Consider the following 18,303-nt stretch of genomic DNA (forward strand, 5'->3'; position numbering starts at 1 on the left):
AAAAAAAAAAAAAAAAAAAAAAAGCTAAATCTTTCAGAATACATGAAAGGAATTTCAAAGCAACAAGAAGCTGACATAATTTAATTTGCTACATCCTTTTGTTCTTGGCCATTGTAAAATAGTTTTGATCTTATCATTTATGTTAGGTTTTATGATAGGTGGTAATTCACAAATCAGCCAGCATGGTATTGATCTCCTCTTGCTGATGGTGGGACTGTGCCTAAAGCTCCCTTCCCTGCTCTGCTGATGCAGAACAACATCAGGAAGTCCAAGTAGTCAAAACCAAAGCCAAACATTGAATATTTGCAACCCCAATTTCAATCATAAAATTAACCAACTCTAATGGCATATCAGTCTTTTGTTCATCTTAGCACAAATGCTCTAGACCACAATTTTTATTTCGTTAAAAAGAAAACTGGTCTCCTTTGGCTCTCTAATCGTTCAAAATAACGATTCTTTGTAATTCCCTAGTAATTGTAGAAAATATTCATTTTACATTATTTCCCTGACAATTTAGAACATTTGAGGTTACATTGAAATATTTCTTATATAAGAGCAAATGAAGAGGATGGATCTCATATAATCATGGCCAAATAAGTATATTCTTCTTGGTCATATATTTTTATAAATCATTGAGGAGCAGGGAATGTTGTATATGCATAAATGTATAACCTATTACAGCAGCCTGAGACCCCATGGGTTATTACTATGTCAGCAGAACTGAGATACTCAGATGTGTTTAGTGGTAGAAGCAAGCATTCCATTAATTTGGTTAAGGGACATGAATCAGCTAGTAGGTTGTGAGTTACGCACCTTCCTGACCTTCACAAAAGGACACCCGGACTTGGGTTTATACAGTCAGGGGGGCAGTAGGATGTACTGGCCCAGGTCGGAAGAGTGCCAAATTTCCTCAAGCACTCATTTGTCCTCAGGAAACTCAGAAGCTGGGTCATTAACACCTTGGCCCCAGCTCCTTCCTTACACAACTGTGACACTCTCTGGTGAACCCCTTGTCACTAATCTTACTCTGGGTTTCTGATTTCTAGCTTTACTAGAATTAAAAGGATTAGAACTTTTTCTGTTAACATAAGTGCTCTCTACCCAGGGCTTTTCCAAGCCCCTGGCTTACAAGACCCATAGGAACAAAGAGATCATTTCTTTTAATTACATAAAGAAATCTGATCAGATGTGAGATCCTTTAAAAGAAACTTTTGACTTCGTTTGTAAAAATATATTAGCATTTGTTACTTAAAGTGTTTCCAAGAGTGGAATTTATTTTACACCCTAATTCATTATGAATGCATCATTTTTCATATTCTCCATATACAAGATTAAGTAAGGAAAAAGTATAGAGTTTAGAAGTTCTGTCTTTATTTCTCCAGTCCTGCCAAATCTCACTGTTGCTAAGGGAATGTATTATCAACTTAGATATCAGAATTAGAAAGGTCATATTGTTCTGATAAAATATGCTGTGACTCTGAGATGTCCAGGTGGAATCAAGGATATATTTCCCCAGATAATTTAATCTCATTTGAAAACTTAGATGTACTTGGTTCAGGGAAATATGCTGAAATAAAACCCTATCTGCCTCTTCACTCTTTCCTTTCTTCTCAGGAAGGAGAAACAGTGATCATAGCTCATTGAAAACTCTCCTGCTGTAAAAAGCTCTAATATTTGCTTTTTATTCCCTCTTCAAGTTGAGAACAGTTCATTGCCATTTTCTATTCAATAATCCTTCACTTGACTATTGTTTGTAGCACCATTCCCAAGCTTTACTTTTTGACATGTTACAAATCTGTTTTTTTTTCAAACTTTAATCATTTGTTTACGTTTCAACATTTCAATATTTCTCTCCTGACCACCACCAGGCAGTATGTCTTTCCCACCTATCTTAGACTGTTCTCAAATAAAAATGTGGCTGATATAAAGGGAGAATTAAAAAACATAGCTTCCTCTCAGCTTCCTCTAGATAACAATAAATGCACTAGAACTTCAGTTTTTGAACTTTTAATGAGTATTATGGAAACATGTTTTAAAGCACAGGCTTGAGAACCATACTGCCAGCATGTGACTCCCACATTTGCCACTTTACTGGCTGAGTGATCTTGGGCAATTAACTGTAAAATGGGCATAATAATATTCTCCTTAAGTTATTCTAAGGATTAAATTAATGCAACAGATATTGATATTAAGTGTTTAGAAAAATACCTGCGCTTTTTCTCTGCCTGGCATTGCTGGGCCTGCAGGTCTGTGTCAAGCCATGGATGAGGGTCTTTGTTCTGCAGAATGGGGTTCGTTAAAGTTGTTAAGAATAAGGCCTATTTAAGAGATACCAAGTGAAATTTAGGAAATGACAAGAGGGTAGAACTGATTACTATACTCAGAGACACTCCGTGATACAGGATAAAAATAAATACAACACACTCAAATACAGGGTGATAGTCTGTGTAACAAACAGAGATATGATCTGTCAGATCACTTATGCCCATATAGAAGGGGATATGGTAGTCTGCGCAGCATATGTACATGGTACATGAACTACCAAAATAAGGTGTGAAGGTTGGCCTGACAAATTATGCTTTAGCACATTATACTGGCCTGCCGCTGTCCCACAGGCTTCTCAGTAGGTTTGGCATGGAGAGGATCTATGAAGGCCAAGTGGAGAGGACTGGAGATTAATGCGATGTGGAAAGCATTGATGGTCAGCCTGGTGCCTTCACCTGCTATTTGGATGTAGGCCTTGCCAGAACCATCACTGGCAATAAAGTTTTTGGGGCCTTGAAGGGAGCTATTGATGAAGGCTGTTCTGTCCCTCATAGCACCAGATGATTCCCTGCTTGTGATTCTGAAAGCAAGGAATTTAATGCAGAAGTACATGGGAAACACATCATGGGTCAGAATGACGTAGATTACATGCATTACCTAATGGAAGCAGATGAAGATGCTTACAAGAAACGGTTCTTTCCATTCATAAAGAACAGCGTAACTTCAGACCTGATGGAGGAGATATACAATAAAGCTCATATTGGCCAGGCACGGTCGCTCACAGTCCCAGCACTTTGGGAGGCTGAGGTGGGTGGATTGCTTGAGCCCAGGAGTTCGAGACCAGCCTGGACAACATGGAAAAACACTGTTTCTGCAAAAAAAAATTATAAAAATTACCCAGGCATGGTGGTGTGCACCTGTTGTTCCAGCTACTCAGGGGGCTGAGGCGGGAGGATCGCTTGAGCCCAGGAGGTTGAGGCTGCAGTGAGCCAAGATCATGCCACTGCACTCCAGCCTGGGTGACAGAGCGAGACCTTGTCTCAAATAAATAAATTAATAAAACAAAAAATCTCATGTTGCTATACAAGAGAATTCAAACTATGAGAAGCCCAAGAAAGAAGATAAAAACAACAGGTGGAAACATCCCCAAATGTCCCATGCCCAGAAGAAAGATCAGGTAGCTCAAAAGAAGGGAAGCTTCCTCAGAGCTCAGGAGCGGGCTCTGAGAGCTAAAGCAATGTTCTAGGTTGATTTTTCAGATAAAAACAATAAACTTATTGGCTAAGCAGGTTTAAAAAAACAATACCCTGCAGAAGCAAACTATTACATTTATTATCTAAGTTCCAAAATCAAAAGTTGGTTATTTGTGTCATGAATCATACTGGAGGCTTATTCTAAATTCTAAATATCCTGTTTATAGCAACTTAAAATGCCAGCTCATTGTATTATAATTTTGACATTGATCAACCTGACATTTTTCTCTTATAAAGGTAAGGCATGAACATATTAGCTCTCATGATTCTTTTTTTTTTTAATTATCACTTCTCCCAGATTTCCTAAGCACCATTGCTTTAGCTCTTTAAGTTGTTACTGTGATAAGGGAAAATACTCTTTTTGTGTGATGGGCTGTAGATAGGTTGGGCAGCCATCTCAGTTTGCCTGAAACGGAGGGGTTTCTCAGAACATGGGACTGTTACTGCTTAAACTGGGAAAGTCTTGGGGAAACCAGGATGGTTGGCTATCCTACTGTAAAGGTATTACATAAGGTGGGGTAAAAGAGGAAAGGAAGAATCAGTAGTAGTATTAATCTCATTAAATACAAAAGAATTATTAGTACACCACTGTTCCCTTGATTTTTGACTCATGCAATCTCTGATGAGTATCTGAAAGGTAAAATTGCACTGAACTAATTAACTCTAAATGTCAGGCATTTGGACTTCGTGGTTTTTTTTTTTTTTTTTCCCTTTTGCTACCATCATCATCTGTGGAATGTATTTCTTCTCCTTCATTTTATGCTGTTCTGCTTTCCTCTGATTATGTCATGCTTCTTCTTTTTCTTTTAGGTCAACTCAAATCAAAACATACTCTTGGGACAATGCCCAGGTTATTCTGGTTGGGAACAAGTGTGACATGGAAGACGAGCGGGTCATCTCAACTGAGCGAGGTCAACATTTAGGAGAACAGCTCGGTAAGAAACAAATTAATAAGTTAAAAAGAAAGATAATTTGCTTATTATATGTAACTCTGTACGGAGTCCGAGCTAATTGTCAGGGTGGAGTTAATGAAATGTTTGTCAATCTAACAGTGGAAAGCAACATAATCCTCCCTAAGTGGACAATATATTTTCTCCCACTTACTATGGCATCATGAGAGCTCAAGTGCAATTACAGAAGCAAAAATGATACTCAGAATTTTGGTCTTAGTATAAGGTATTTAAATTCTTATTCCATGAGAAACACAGGTTATGCCTTGTCCGTTATTTTTGGTTTTTTGTTCTCCGTACTCTATTTTGCATTCAGTGAGCTCTTTATTTTATTGTGTGATTATTGTTCTCAAGTTTCCATTGGAGGAGGATAATGGCACAGAATAGGTCACATCCTAGATTCTGATTCTAGTGACATCACTGATAAGCCATGTTACTGTTACAAATCCCTTTGAGACTTAGTCACCCCATCTCTCCAGAATGAGTATCACAGCCCGTGCCTATTTAACCAAGTCCTTGTAGATAAGATCAAATGAGATAATAGATATGAGAAAGTTTCAGAAATGGCAAAGCCATTTCAAACACAAAACATTGTATCTAAAGAGAAAAATGCTGGAGTGAGTAGGGTAGAGATTTAATAAAAAGGAGGCATTGATGATTGGTAATTGATTGATTGAGTCAAGAAATTTTTACTGGGTACTAGTTGTATGCTTTATATTATGCCAAAAATCATGGGGCATACAAAAAAGTAATTCACAGTCCCTAGGCTCAAGTTGCTCCCAATCGGGTGGACACTAAAGACTGGAGATATACACAAGGAAGCAGAAATACAAGTCAACAAAAACAGGTCAATGAGGAGATAAGCTGCAAGGCAGATGCCAACAGGAAAGAAACAGGCAGAGGGAGGCAGACAAAGGAAGGGGAAAAACATTGCCGGAAGGAGACGTAGGAGTGGAGTGTGATCGGAGGAAGATAAAGTGCAATGCAGAGAGGGCCCCTGGGGAGATCAGGTGTGGAAATGAATACACCAAGACGAAGAGATGAGTGATGAGGGGAGATGGAGATCATATGGGTGAAATGGCAAGATACAGCTTAAATGGTCTCTAAAGGAGAGTAGAATTTGCAACTACGAAGGAGATAAGGCATTATGAGTAAAGAGCACAGTGATGCATGGACATTGAGATGAGCATAAGGTGAGAGGATAGTGAATAGAAAAGTGAGAACCTAGCATAAAGTTGCAGAATTGAGTTGTGGATTTGGGGAACAACTCCAGTCCTAGAGGTGAAGGAGTTGGAATTCTTTTTGTTTTTTGTTTGTTTTTGGTAGACCACTGAGAATATTGAGGCATTCTTAACAAAGAAGAGTTTGACTTTTAACCTTTTTGGCCAGGACCTGCGGTAAGAAATACTTTCAATTTAGCATCCCAATACATACATATATAAAACTTTTGTAAAACAAAAGTTTTACAAAACACATTTTAACTTTACTTGATGAGATTCACTCTGTTTTCTGTCTTATTTTTCTTTCTTCTTTTTTCTTAAATGGCTGTCCCAACCCACTAAGTTGATCCCCAGAAGCAGTAATGTGTCTCAATCTATAATTTGAAAAACACTGTTATAAAGGGGATGATTTGGGATTAACCTGCTGGTGTTGTGCAACATGAGTCAGAAAAGCAAAGTCCCTCTCATTGGGTCACTCTTCCTCTTGATCATCTCATAACTAAACTAAATACAGTTCACTCTGAAAGTTTGACCATTTCTCATGAGCTTAATAAGTTCCTTAGACTAAAATCTATCCCTGGATGGCCACAAGAACCCTTCCACCAAGTATTCTTAGAGCCACCCAGGAGAAAGTTACATGGCTGGTGTACGGTCTCCTGTGGTGGCTTTTGAAGTTATCATCTCTGCCACAGGGCCTCTTCCCACTCTACCGATTAAACAATATGAAGAGTCTGAAAAAATGATAATTTTTTTCTTAATCCTCTTAGGACCTCGGAAAGATAAGAATGGAAAATAATAGATCCCCAAAGAAAGAGAGGGAGGAAACCTGGGAGAGGGTTGGCAGGTTGGCTTCCCAGGATGGTCTCTTCCCTGTCTTCCTGTGTTTTCTTAACTAGCTGAGCACATGCCAGGATGGGGAAGAAACTGCTACACAGATGTAGGCTGTCTCTATGAATAAAAATGAAAACTGTTTGGTTCAAAAAAAATACATGTATCTCCAAGCCAAGAATTGTTTAATGTCATTGATACATAGGAGGCAGGCAACTGGCTAAATTTTTTAACACTCTAATAAATTACTTGGATATTGAGAAGACCAGGTGGTGAAAAGGGATGTTAGGATGATGGAAATGCATCAAGAGGGTGAGTTTCCCACTGCCCCATTGACTGGCACACACACAAACCCTTTCCATTCAGTACACAGATGTAGCAAAGTTCCTGAAATTGTGAAGCAGAATGTTTTATGTTCCTGTTCAAGTTCTTCCAGTGGTTTCGAATTGATTTTTTGCTCTCTATTCAATAAAACCCAGCTGTTGTCATAGCAACCAACACATGTGCATTCTTGGAGAGTCATTTACCTCGTTTAATGTGGCTTGCTCTCCTCATGGCTACACATGCTTCTACAAATGATCATGAGGGACCATTTGTATTTTAAAAAAATGCTCTCACAATTTAAATTTAAAGATTTTAAAGGTCTTTGCTTTGTTTTTTAATTACTTGTACATTTTATTCTTCAGAATACCATCACATACACACAAAGGTTCCACACTGTTTTTTAAATGTCATTACCACATCTTGGCAGATGGCTCAAAATAACTGCTTTATCGATCTGGTTGCAATTAATTCTCCATTGTGGATTGTTTTATCTGTACAACATTTGCTCATCCTAATGAGGGTCCTTGATGGAACTAAGTTGTAATGGAGCTCTTTAAAAATTATTGTATGGCAGCTGTCGGTCCCAATCCAGTTTAGTTCACCAAGCATTTATTAAGTGTTTACAATATGCCAGTTACTGGGAATGCAATGACAAATAACCCTACCTTCTAGGAGCAAACATTGTAGTGCCTGAGATAGACTACACAGACAAAGAATATTTTTCTGGCTTTCCCATTCTCAGCCATTTTGTTTCATTTGATCCTTTGAGCACCCTTCCTTACTGAATGCTGCTTCGTCAGCATTTATGACGTGGTGCTCTCTGTTCGTCTCCTCCCTCTCCAGGCTTGCATTTAGTTTCCTTGGTAGACTACTCCTCCTTTATCTGTCTCCTGCTCTCTGGCTTTCTAACCTCAGTCCACCATTCCTCTCTCTCTACACCCTCCCTTGGATGTTTCCATCCACTCCAAGGTTTTAACTCCACCTCCAGACTAATGACTGCCAAATCATGTCCCAGGCCTGACCTCACGCTGGCGCTTCAGGCGCCAACATCCACCTGCCAGCTGTGCATATTCAGTACTTCTGATTTAGAGTAGTGGTCTAATCATCTGCCGCTGAATTGGCTGGGGTTCTTTTTCAACTGCACATTCATCAACCCAACTCAGACCTGCTGCATCAGAGTTTTTGAAGTTGAAGGCTAGAATCTACATTTTTAACAAACATTTTTGTGGCTTTTATACGACTAAATTTCTAGAACACTGGCTTTTGTGGGAAGCGAGTATTTGGAGAGGGTAAGGAATTGCTGCCAGAGCTGAACATTACCCTATAGCTGGTGTTATTTTCCCATGCTTTTTTTTTTTTTTTTTTTTGATGGAGTCTTGTTCTGTCACCCAGGCTGGAGTGCAGTGGCGTGATCTCGGCTCACTGCAACCTCCGCCTCCTGGGTTCAACTGAGTCTCCTGACTCAGCCTCCCAAGTAGCTGGGACTACTGGCGCGTGCCACCACGCCCGGCTAATTTTTTGTATTTTTAGTAGAGACGGGCTTTCACCGTGTTAGCCAGGATGGGCTCAATCTCCTAACCCTGTGATCTGCCCGCCTCTGCCTCCCAAAGTGCTGAGATTACAGGTGTGAGCCATTGCACCTGGTCTCCATGCATGTTTTAACAGTTAGTCTATATGTATGTACCTATAACAATATACAAGAATGTTTTTAAATTCTATATTAAATTTATACTATGGTACTTATATATGTACAATCTCATAATTTAAGTTTTAAATGTACAACTACCGTGTTAAATGACAAAAAAAATTTGGAGATACAATTAAAGATAGATTTTCCTAAAATAGCAGTAATTTATCTGGAAATAAGAACAAAGAAATTTATAGAGGAGAATGGATTTGTATTGCCTTGAAACCATGGGTGAAAGAATACTTGAACCATTATTATAAGCTCAGAAAGGGCAGAAAATGCAGAAACTCCTGTTTTCCAAAAATGTAGTCAGAGAATCAAAGACTGCAAGCAACTAAAATTGCTTCTGGGGAGAAGTCATTATTAATAATCTGTAAGGAGCCAGTTTTAAAGTGTTTTTAATTTGCGTTAATATTTCTTCCTAAAACAAGTAACAGATAATATTCCCAATTCTCTCCATTCAAACGATTATCGTAATAACCTCTGAACATATGTATTACCAAATTCCAGATTCATCCCCCGTACCCTTCCCCCTTGTCCAGCACAGAACCCCATGAGAATTTCTGAAAGTACAAAATATTCTTATATTTTGCCATTTTACCAAGCTCTATAATTTGTCTTCCCTTCTTTTCCCATTTAATGGCTCTTTTGATTATTTACCTGACAAATATCTATAATAATACTGCGGAGTCATAAAACGTGTATCTTCCCTCTCACGGAGCTTAAAGTGTGGACCATGTATCAGAAATAGACTCAAATATTATGAACACGTAAACAGGGCTGAGTGTAACTCAGAGGATAAAGGAAGGGCATGAAGTTCTATGAATGGGTAGTTCTCTTTTTGGAAAATGAAGAACGACAAAAAGACACATTCTATGTCTATATACTCTGAAACATATTGATTTGATAAATACTGGCTTAATTAAACAATTTCTTCAAGGAAATAGTCTCTTGAAGTAGAAAGAAATAAATTTAAGACAAATGAAAAAGGATATTCTTTCACCTAACAAAGAATATACTAATGGAACCAATTATCTCTGAAAGTGGAAGGTAGTGCAGGCAGGACATATAATTACTTCCCAAAAGGTCTAGATAAATCAATGCAGGCAGATCTACCATGGCTAATGGGGGGAGTTTGCATTCTGTGGGATATTTCTGTGTCACCAAGCATAAGAGTTTGGGTGTATTGACCATGCTACATCATATGTTGTGGTACCAATCTCAGAGACAAGATGACTGAAGTGACTGAAACATTATAACCTAGCCAGAAAAGTCTACCTCCTTGGATTTTAAGAACCATGCTCTTGATTTCTACTGAGCCTGAATGACTCCAGCATGCCTGATTTGGGAACTCTAAGATTCTCTGATTCACTCCTATGAACCTTTCAGTTTAAATCACCCTTGTCTCTCACTGCCAACCCAGGTAAGGGAGAGAAAGGCATTGACTGCACTGTGAAATCATATAGTGGTGGAAGCCATGAACTTGGATCCATGTGCTCTGGCCGTAAGCAACCAATTTCTATTTATACAATTTCTACCAGGAAAAATTGTAATAGCAGCGTCGTACCTTCCATAACCACCAAGCTCCACTTCAGTTATCATACCCTTGATACAATCTTGAGTCACACAATAGGTCTTTTTTTTTTTTTTTTTTTTTTTTTTTAGAAATGGGATCTTGCTCTGTTGCCCAGGCTGGAGTGCAATAGTAGCATGATCATAGCTCACTGCAGCCTTGACCTCTTGGACTCAAGCAATCTTCCCATCCAAACATCCCAGGCAGCTGGAACTATAGGCATGCACCACCATGCCTGGCTAATTCTTTTTCATTTTTTTGAGAGACAGGGTCTTCACTATGTTACCCAGGCTGATCTGGAACTCTGGGGTTCAAGCAATCCTCCCACTCCACTTCGGCCTCCCATGACTGGAATTACAGTCACGAGCCACTGTGCCTAGCCCACAATAGGACTTAACTGAATTTAGTTTTCTATCTTAAAGTCCAGGAGGAAGGTAGGGCATATGTAGCTGGTAAACCTATTTAAACTCTGACCTTGGACCCCACAATCTTTCAGTGATCCACACAATCCAACGAAAGATGCTAGAAAATAACTAGATGATTACAAAGGATAAATTATCCTAAATCAACCTTGCTCAAATGCATAATTTCTCTTTTCAAAATGTGCTCAGCTTTCTGGAACTTCCTCAACTATAAACTGAAAAACTCCTTAGCCAAGTGTGCTGTGATTTATAAGAAACCTCTGGAAATTCTTGGTGTCTCACTCTATGTCCAAATTACACTGAGATGATTACCACTAAATTGTACAGCAATTTTTCAGTACCTTTAGAGCACCACTTTAGGGAAGCTATAATCAGAACTACTTCAGGCGGTTCTCATCTGAATAACTAAAAACCAAGGTGTTAGAGAGTGTGCTATTTTATTTGCTTGTTTGTTACATTGAGACTGCTGATATTGGGACTAGCAGGGATATCAAGAGTCACTGCTAGGCCTCAGCACATTGAGGGGACCTTGCTTATTTCTCAAAAAAATAAAATGATAAAATAAGGAAAACCCAAGGCAGGGACAAGGAAACAAACCTAGAAGGAAGACTAGATACAGAGAAAGGTTCTCGATCTTGGCTACACATTTCAGTAGGTTGGGAAGCTTTTAAAAATCCTACTGACCAAGCTGCATCCCAAGCCAACTAAATTGGAATCTCTGGGCTGAGACCCAGACAACAGTATGTTTTTTAAGTCCTAGGTTATTCCAATGTGTCGACATGATTGAGAACCACTGATTTACAGAAAAAAACAAGGGGCAGATTAGCCCAGAGAGCCAGCAGAAGGAAGCTGTAATTGGCTCCACCCTTCATGGTGGGGCTCGTGCTGCCCGGCCACAGGGAGCTGGTCTTCCAGGATGGATTCATGCTGAAGCTTTCATGCACCCTAATCTAGTCCCCATGTGGCCAATGGGTGCACGGATTTTACAGAAGGCTATTGGGGATCAGAAGAGGAGTATGAGGTTATGCAACAGAGCGTAATTATTAGGACCAATGTAAATTTAGCAGAGTCCACTTGGAATTGCATAACAACCACTGAGCTGAAATAAATGAGCCAAAGATTCTTTTCTTAAACTACAGTGGGGTCACACTAGGAGTTTATTTCTTTTGGGGGGCAGGAGATAGACACTTCAAAATAGAACTCATGAATATATTAAGGGACTTTATTCATTTACTAATTTATTCATTTATTCAGTATTATTGAGCACCAACTATTGGCCAGGCACTAGGAGTTAGTTAGGAAAAAATAAGACCAAATTTCTGTCATCCCAAAGTAGAGTCTGAGAGACACATAAAGACTTTCTAAAGACAGCATATAATTGTTGTAATAGAGGCATGGACTCAGTGCTAGTGGAGCTTAAAAGATTAAGAATGTCCCTGTTTCGAGGCTCTGAGAAAGGTCACACTGTGGAGACAATGTCTGAACCATGTTTTGAAGTATGAATAGGATTTTGATAGTTAGACAAACAGGTGATGGTCTCCCTAGGCATAATAAATAGTATTCTGGAGGGATCTAAGCCTGGAAAAGTTGACATCATATATCATGGAGAACCTCGTTTGAAAGAATCAAAAACTCGGGCTTTGTCCTATACATGCTGAGGATCCTAAGTTTTAAACACTGGAGTGACAAGATCAGATTTCATTTTGGACCAATTACACTGGCAATATTCCAGAAATTAGAGTGTTTAAGATCAGCAGGAGTACAAAAAGAAAATATTAATAGCTCTATTTATTTGTATCTCAAATTTTTTTTCAGTTATTGGGTATGGTTTATAATGTACTACTGGAATAGTACATTATATAATTTATAAAATATTCATGTATTAGGGCAGTACTGAATCTTTTTTTGAAACTAAGAATTATAAAACAACATATGTTTGGAGACCACTGGCTAAAGGATAGACTGGAGGGTAAGGACAGGAAGCAGAGATTCCAATAAGAAGCTGATACTATTGGGTAAATTATGGCAAGGCCTAAAGCAGGGGTTCCCCACCCTGGCTGTACATTCGAACCACCTAGGTAGCATTTTAAAAACCATGGCACGGACCCCATCACACACACACACACACACACACACACACACACACATACACACATTAAGTAAATCAGAATATCTAAAGCTGAGGTACAAACATGAGTGTTTTTAACTCCTTAGGTGATTCTAATGTACAGCCTTGGTTGAGAACCCTTGATTTAGGCCCTCACCATGTCTCACCCAATTGTGTTAAAGTTGAGGACCACAGACCTAAACCAAGCAGTGGCATTGGGAATACAAACAAGGAATTAGAGGCATAAAAGATGATGTAGATACCTGGCCTGAGTAACAGATTAAAATCATTGTGGAGGGAGAATTTGGGAGTAAAATCAACATACTAACAGGCAGAAGGGAAGACACCCAGAAAAGTCAGAGAATAGAGAGTCAGGAGAGTGGAGATACTTAGGTGGACAGTCATGAAGGCAAATGGGACAAGATCTAGAAAATATGTTGAAATAACTAGTCTTAAATCTAAGTAATGCAATCCATAATTTTAAATATGACAGTAAATTACTGTTTAAATGCTTTGATAAGCATTGATCCACAAATGATCCATGAAGTGATACATGTAGGAGGACAGTGGGAATTTGGAGGCTCTTTAGGAAGAAAAAGACAACGTTGCATATTGCATAGAGCAGGTGACCACCCCTTTCTTTTTAATGAAACAGAAATAGATTTCTAAGAGTTGCCTTCATTCAATGTCTTTTTGATAACACAAGAAATTAGTTCATAAAAGTAAATAACATCATTAAGAACTGGCCATTGTAGCTACCTATGTCTGCATTGTTAACCTTCTCTTTAGCAAAAGACCATGGCTGATTTAATGGTTTGGTGGTTCACACACGTTTATAGCTAATTTCATTTCATAGACTTCAGCCTATCATTACAGTTTCAGTCCAGCTTGCCAAGGATCATTTAGTAAGCTGGGCACCAAAGCCAGAGAAACATGGACAGCCCTAGTGGTGGGCGTGCACCCACCTTGGCTATCTTAAAGCTTTTCTGTTGAGCTCAGACGTGCAATGTTGCCTCCAGCCACTTCACTTAATGAAGGACGGTGTTTTTTTCCTTCAGTTTTAATCCTTTCCCTCTTACCCCTGCAAAAACAATTCTGTAATAAAGCCAGGTTGTGCAGCCAGAAACTCTAATGAGGATAACATTGCCCTAACGCCTATTTTTAAAACTCAAACCACCTGTTCCAAATATGCATTAGCTCTGTTCTTCAGCAGCTTTTAAAGATTTATTTAACTCTTAATTGTAGTATTTCTCAAAGAATGAAAATTGCCAACTTCTGGGTTCAGCAGGGAGTCTCAGTGATGCTACTAAAATGTTCTAAGTACCTGTCTACACACAGCTCTGAGGAGAAGCACTGCCACCCTACCATTATATCCCCAGGCTGACATTCTTTTTGGCTAAGTATTCCCTGGAAGTATAAACTAAACCAACAGTGTACATTTTAATGTGTTTGGGTTGGTTTAGGTGTGGTCATATCCATGGGCTGGGAAGGGAAGGGACTGCTGTTTGCCTTGGTTCTTGTCTCTTTTGTGCTTCCCAGTTCCTGTTAACCTGATCTTTATTTCATAATCTTATGGATCTCCACTCTCCCTTCTGGCAGCTGAAATTCACTCCTCAGAAAGTGTCTGTTCCTTATGAATAAAGTGACCACGCATCCCAGTTTGCTCAGGACAGTCCTGATTTATGTTCATTTCCCAGTGTAAGTATTAATAGCATCCCCTTTCAATCTCAAAAGTAACTCAGTTTGGAGAACAAATGATATGGTTATCCAATCCATGAAGCCCCACCCATGCAGCATCTTTGAGTGATAAACTCCACTTCCTCTTTGTTTTTTATGATGGCCTTCTTCTAAACCTCTACTTATGTTTTTCACATTCCCCAGTGAATAAACTCTCAAGACTCTGGCACATCCCTATTTTACTAATTGCCTTCCTTAACCAACTCCACTAATCTAGGTGTTCTTTCTTATACTCCTTCTTACTAATCCAGATCTTACCAACCTTTGACCCCTGAGTTTCCCCATTCTCGTGATTCTCATAGCTCCAAGGGAAGTCAATATGCAAAGTGCCCTTCTTCATTATGAAGAGCTTCCAAAGCCCCACTGTCTATCTGTTACTTGTGGATCAAAGCTTATCCTTTAACAAATGTTACGTTTACATGTCTCCTGTCCCATCTCACAAAATTGCCTAGCCCTCATTTTTCTACCTGGATTTGGCTCGGAACCTCACCTTTACTCCTTCTCTTAGAATGATCTTCCAAGCTGTGCCCTTTTCTCATTCACACAAACTTGCAAACACATTTTGTAAAACGTTTAAAAATTAATCCAGGTCCATGTAACCTAAATCTGTATAAACTGCCAGCTTCATTTTGTATTTGTTTTTCTTTTTTAACAAAAAAAAAGCATAAATAGCAGTATTACTTACCAAAATTAAAGTCAGATATAAGAAATATAAACTGCAGTATTTGGATTTGGATTCAATTAATCTGTTAAGTGTTGAGAGCTGAAAAAGAGTAAATCAAGGATGGCTTTCTCACACTAAATTGTGGAATCTGTACTTGGATGCAGCTGGCAGAAACCATCTCTGTTCATGAGCTTTGCACACTGGCCAGTGTTATTTCCTTTCTCCCAGGGTAAAATTATTAGGGCAGGGAACAGTAGGGGAACAAATCACCCTAACCAAACTCACAGGGGACAGATTTCTAATTTAAAATGCCTTTTATTATGCTCTGCAAAATGTAAATGTCACACAGTTGGTAATATTCCTGTTAGATAATCAGTGTATCCTTTTATCAATAGAAAAAATACCCGTAGAAAGGCTATCAATGTAATATGATTTCTTAGTGGTTCTAGATCAAAGAAAAGGGAATCCAATGATGTTCACTCATATATTTCTTTATTTTTAAAATTAAATTAATTTTTTTACAAATTATGATGTTTCATATTCATGGAATACATAGTGAATTTTTGATACATATAATGTATAGTAGCCAGATCAGGGTAATTAACATACATTTATCATTTCTGTGTGTTGGGAACGTTCAATATTCTCCTTCTACCTATTTGAAACTATATAATGTATTATTGTTAACTACAGTTATCCTACAGTGGTACAGAACACTAGAACTTACATCCCTTATCTGGCTGTAATTCTGTATCCTTTAACAAATACTTCCTTATGCCTCCCTTCCCCCACACCCTTCTCAATGTCTAGTATCCTCTGACTACTTTTTACTACTATAAAATCAACTTTTTTTAGCTTCCCCATGTGATTGAGAATATGCACTGCTTAACTTTCTGTTCCTGGCTTTTTTCACTTAATATAAAGTCCTCCAGTTCTACCCATATTGCCGTGAATGACAGGCTTTCATTTTTTTATAGTTGGGTATATTTCATTGTGTATATACACCACATTTTTTAATCTATTCATCTGTTTTTGGACACTTAGGTTGATTCCATATCTTGGCAACTGTGAGTATGCTGCAATAAGCATGGGGATGCAGATGCCTCTGATATACTGATTTCCTTTTGTTTGAATAAATGCTAAGTAGTGAGTTTGTTAGAGCCTATGGTAGTTCTATTTCCAGTTTTTTTGAGACACCTTCATACTGTTCTCCATAGTGGTTGTACTAGTTTACATTCTTACCAACAGTGTATACGAGTTTTCTTTTCTCTGCATCCTCACCAACATTTGTTATTTTTTGTGTTTTGATAATAGCCATCCTAACTAGGGTGAGATAGATGATACCTCACTGTGGTTTTGATTCACATTTCTCTGATGATTGGTGATGCTGAACATTTTTTGATACATTCACTGGCCATTTTTATGTCTTTTTTTTTTTTTTTTTTTTTTCTTGAGACAGAGTCTTACTCTGTCACCCAGGCTGGAGTGCAGTGGGTGCGATATCGGCTCACTGCAGCCTCTGCCTCCCATATTCAAGCAATTCTCCAGCCTCAGCCTCCCAAGTAGCTGGGATTACAGGCATGTACCATCACTCCTGGCTGATTTTTATATTTTTACTAGAGATGGGGTTTTGCCATGTTTGCCAGGCTGGTCTCGAACTCCTGACCTCAAGTGACCTGCCTATCTCGGCCTCCCAAAGTGCTGGGATTACAGGCATGAGCCACCGTGCCCAGCCATTTTTATGTCTTCTTTTGAGAAATGTCTGTTATTGGTCTGATCAAGTTTTCTATTTCTTCTTGTTTCAGTCTCTTTTTTTTTTTGAAACAAGGTCTTACTCTGTCGCCCAGGCTGGAGTGCAGTGGCACAATGTAGGCTCACTGCAACCTCCACCTCCAAGGTTCAAGTGATTCTCCTGCCTCAGCCTCCCAAGTAGCTGGAAGTACAGGTGCCCACCACCACACCCAGCTAATTTATATATATTTAGTAGAGATGGGGTATCACCATGCTGGCCAGGCTGATCTCAAACTCCTGAACTCAAGTGATCCACCCACCTTGGCTTCCCAAAGTGCCGGGATTACAGGCATGAGTGACCACACCCAGCCTTGATTCAATCTTTGTTGGTTGTATGTGTGCAGGAATTCATTCATTTCCTCTAGGTCTTCAAATGTACTGGCATATACATGTCCATAGTAGTCTCTTATGATCCTTTATATTTCTGTGGTATCCATTTTGATGTCTCCTTTTTGTCTCTGACTTTATTTATTTAGGTCTTATCTCATTTTTTCTTCGTCTAGCTAATGATTTGCCAATTTTGCTTATTGTGTTATAAAAACAACTTTTTGGCCAGGTGCAGTGGGCTCACGCCTGTAATCCCAGTACTTTGGGAGGCCAGGGCAGGCAGATCACGAGGTCAGGAGACCGAGACCATCCTGGTTAACACGGTGAAACCCTGTCTCTACTAAAAATACAAAAAATTAGCCGGGCGTGGTGGTGGGCGCCTATAGTCCCAGCTATTCGGGAGGCTGAGGCAGGAGAATGGCGTGAACCTGGGAGGTGGAGCTTGCAGTGAGCTGAGATTGCGCCACTGCACTCCAGCCTGGGGACAGAGTGAGACTCCCTCTCAAAAAAAAAAAAAAAAACTTTTTGTTTCATTAATCTTTTATTCTTAATTTCTTTCTTCACCCACTTGTCATTCAGTAGCATATTGTTTAATTTCTATGTATTTGTATTGTTTCGAATGACCTTCTTGTTATTAATATCTAATTTTATTTTATTGTGATCAGGTAAGATACTTAATATAATTTTAGTTTTTAAAAATTTGTTAAGACTTGTTTTGTGTCCTAATATATGGTCAATCCTGGAGAATGTTCTACATGCTGATGAAAAAATATGTATTCTGCAGCTGTTGTGTGAGATGTTCTATCAATCAATGTCTGTTAGGTCCATTTGGTTTGTGGCATAGTTTAAATCTGATGTTTCTTTGTTAATTTCCTGTCTGGATGATCCAATGCTGATAGTGGAGTGTTGAAATTCCCAACTATTATATTATTGAACTATTATATCACTGGGGTCTATCTTTCCCTTTACATCTAATACTTGCTTTATGTATCTGGGTGCTCTGGTGTCAGGTGCATATATATTTGTAAGTGTTATATTATTTTGCTGACTCAATCTTTTTATTATTATATAGTATCCTCTGTCTCTTTTTATAGCTTTTGACTTGAAGCATTTTTTTTTTTAACTGATAGAAGTATAGCTATCCCTGCTTACTTT

At 38.7% G+C, this 18,303-nt stretch overlaps 1 protein-coding gene across 2 annotated transcripts in view; it reads left to right on the top strand.

Annotated features, from left to right (window-relative positions):
- Window positions 1–18,303, top strand: part of RAB3C (RAB3C, member RAS oncogene family) — a 308,321-nt gene that overhangs the window by 261,842 nt on the left and 28,176 nt on the right. For both annotated transcript variants that reach the window (XM_032144591.1, XM_032144590.2), the window contains exon 4: window positions 4,329–4,453. In XM_032144591.1, coding sequence (XP_032000482.1) covers window positions 4,329–4,453 — 125 coding nt within the window. The remainder of the gene's footprint in view (window positions 1–4,328; window positions 4,454–18,303) is intronic.

This window comes from Hylobates moloch, unplaced genomic scaffold (genome assembly GCF_009828535.3).
Source record: "Hylobates moloch isolate HMO894 unplaced genomic scaffold, HMol_V3 SCAFFOLD_23, whole genome shotgun sequence".
NCBI lineage: Eukaryota > Metazoa > Chordata > Mammalia > Primates > Hylobatidae > Hylobates > Hylobates moloch.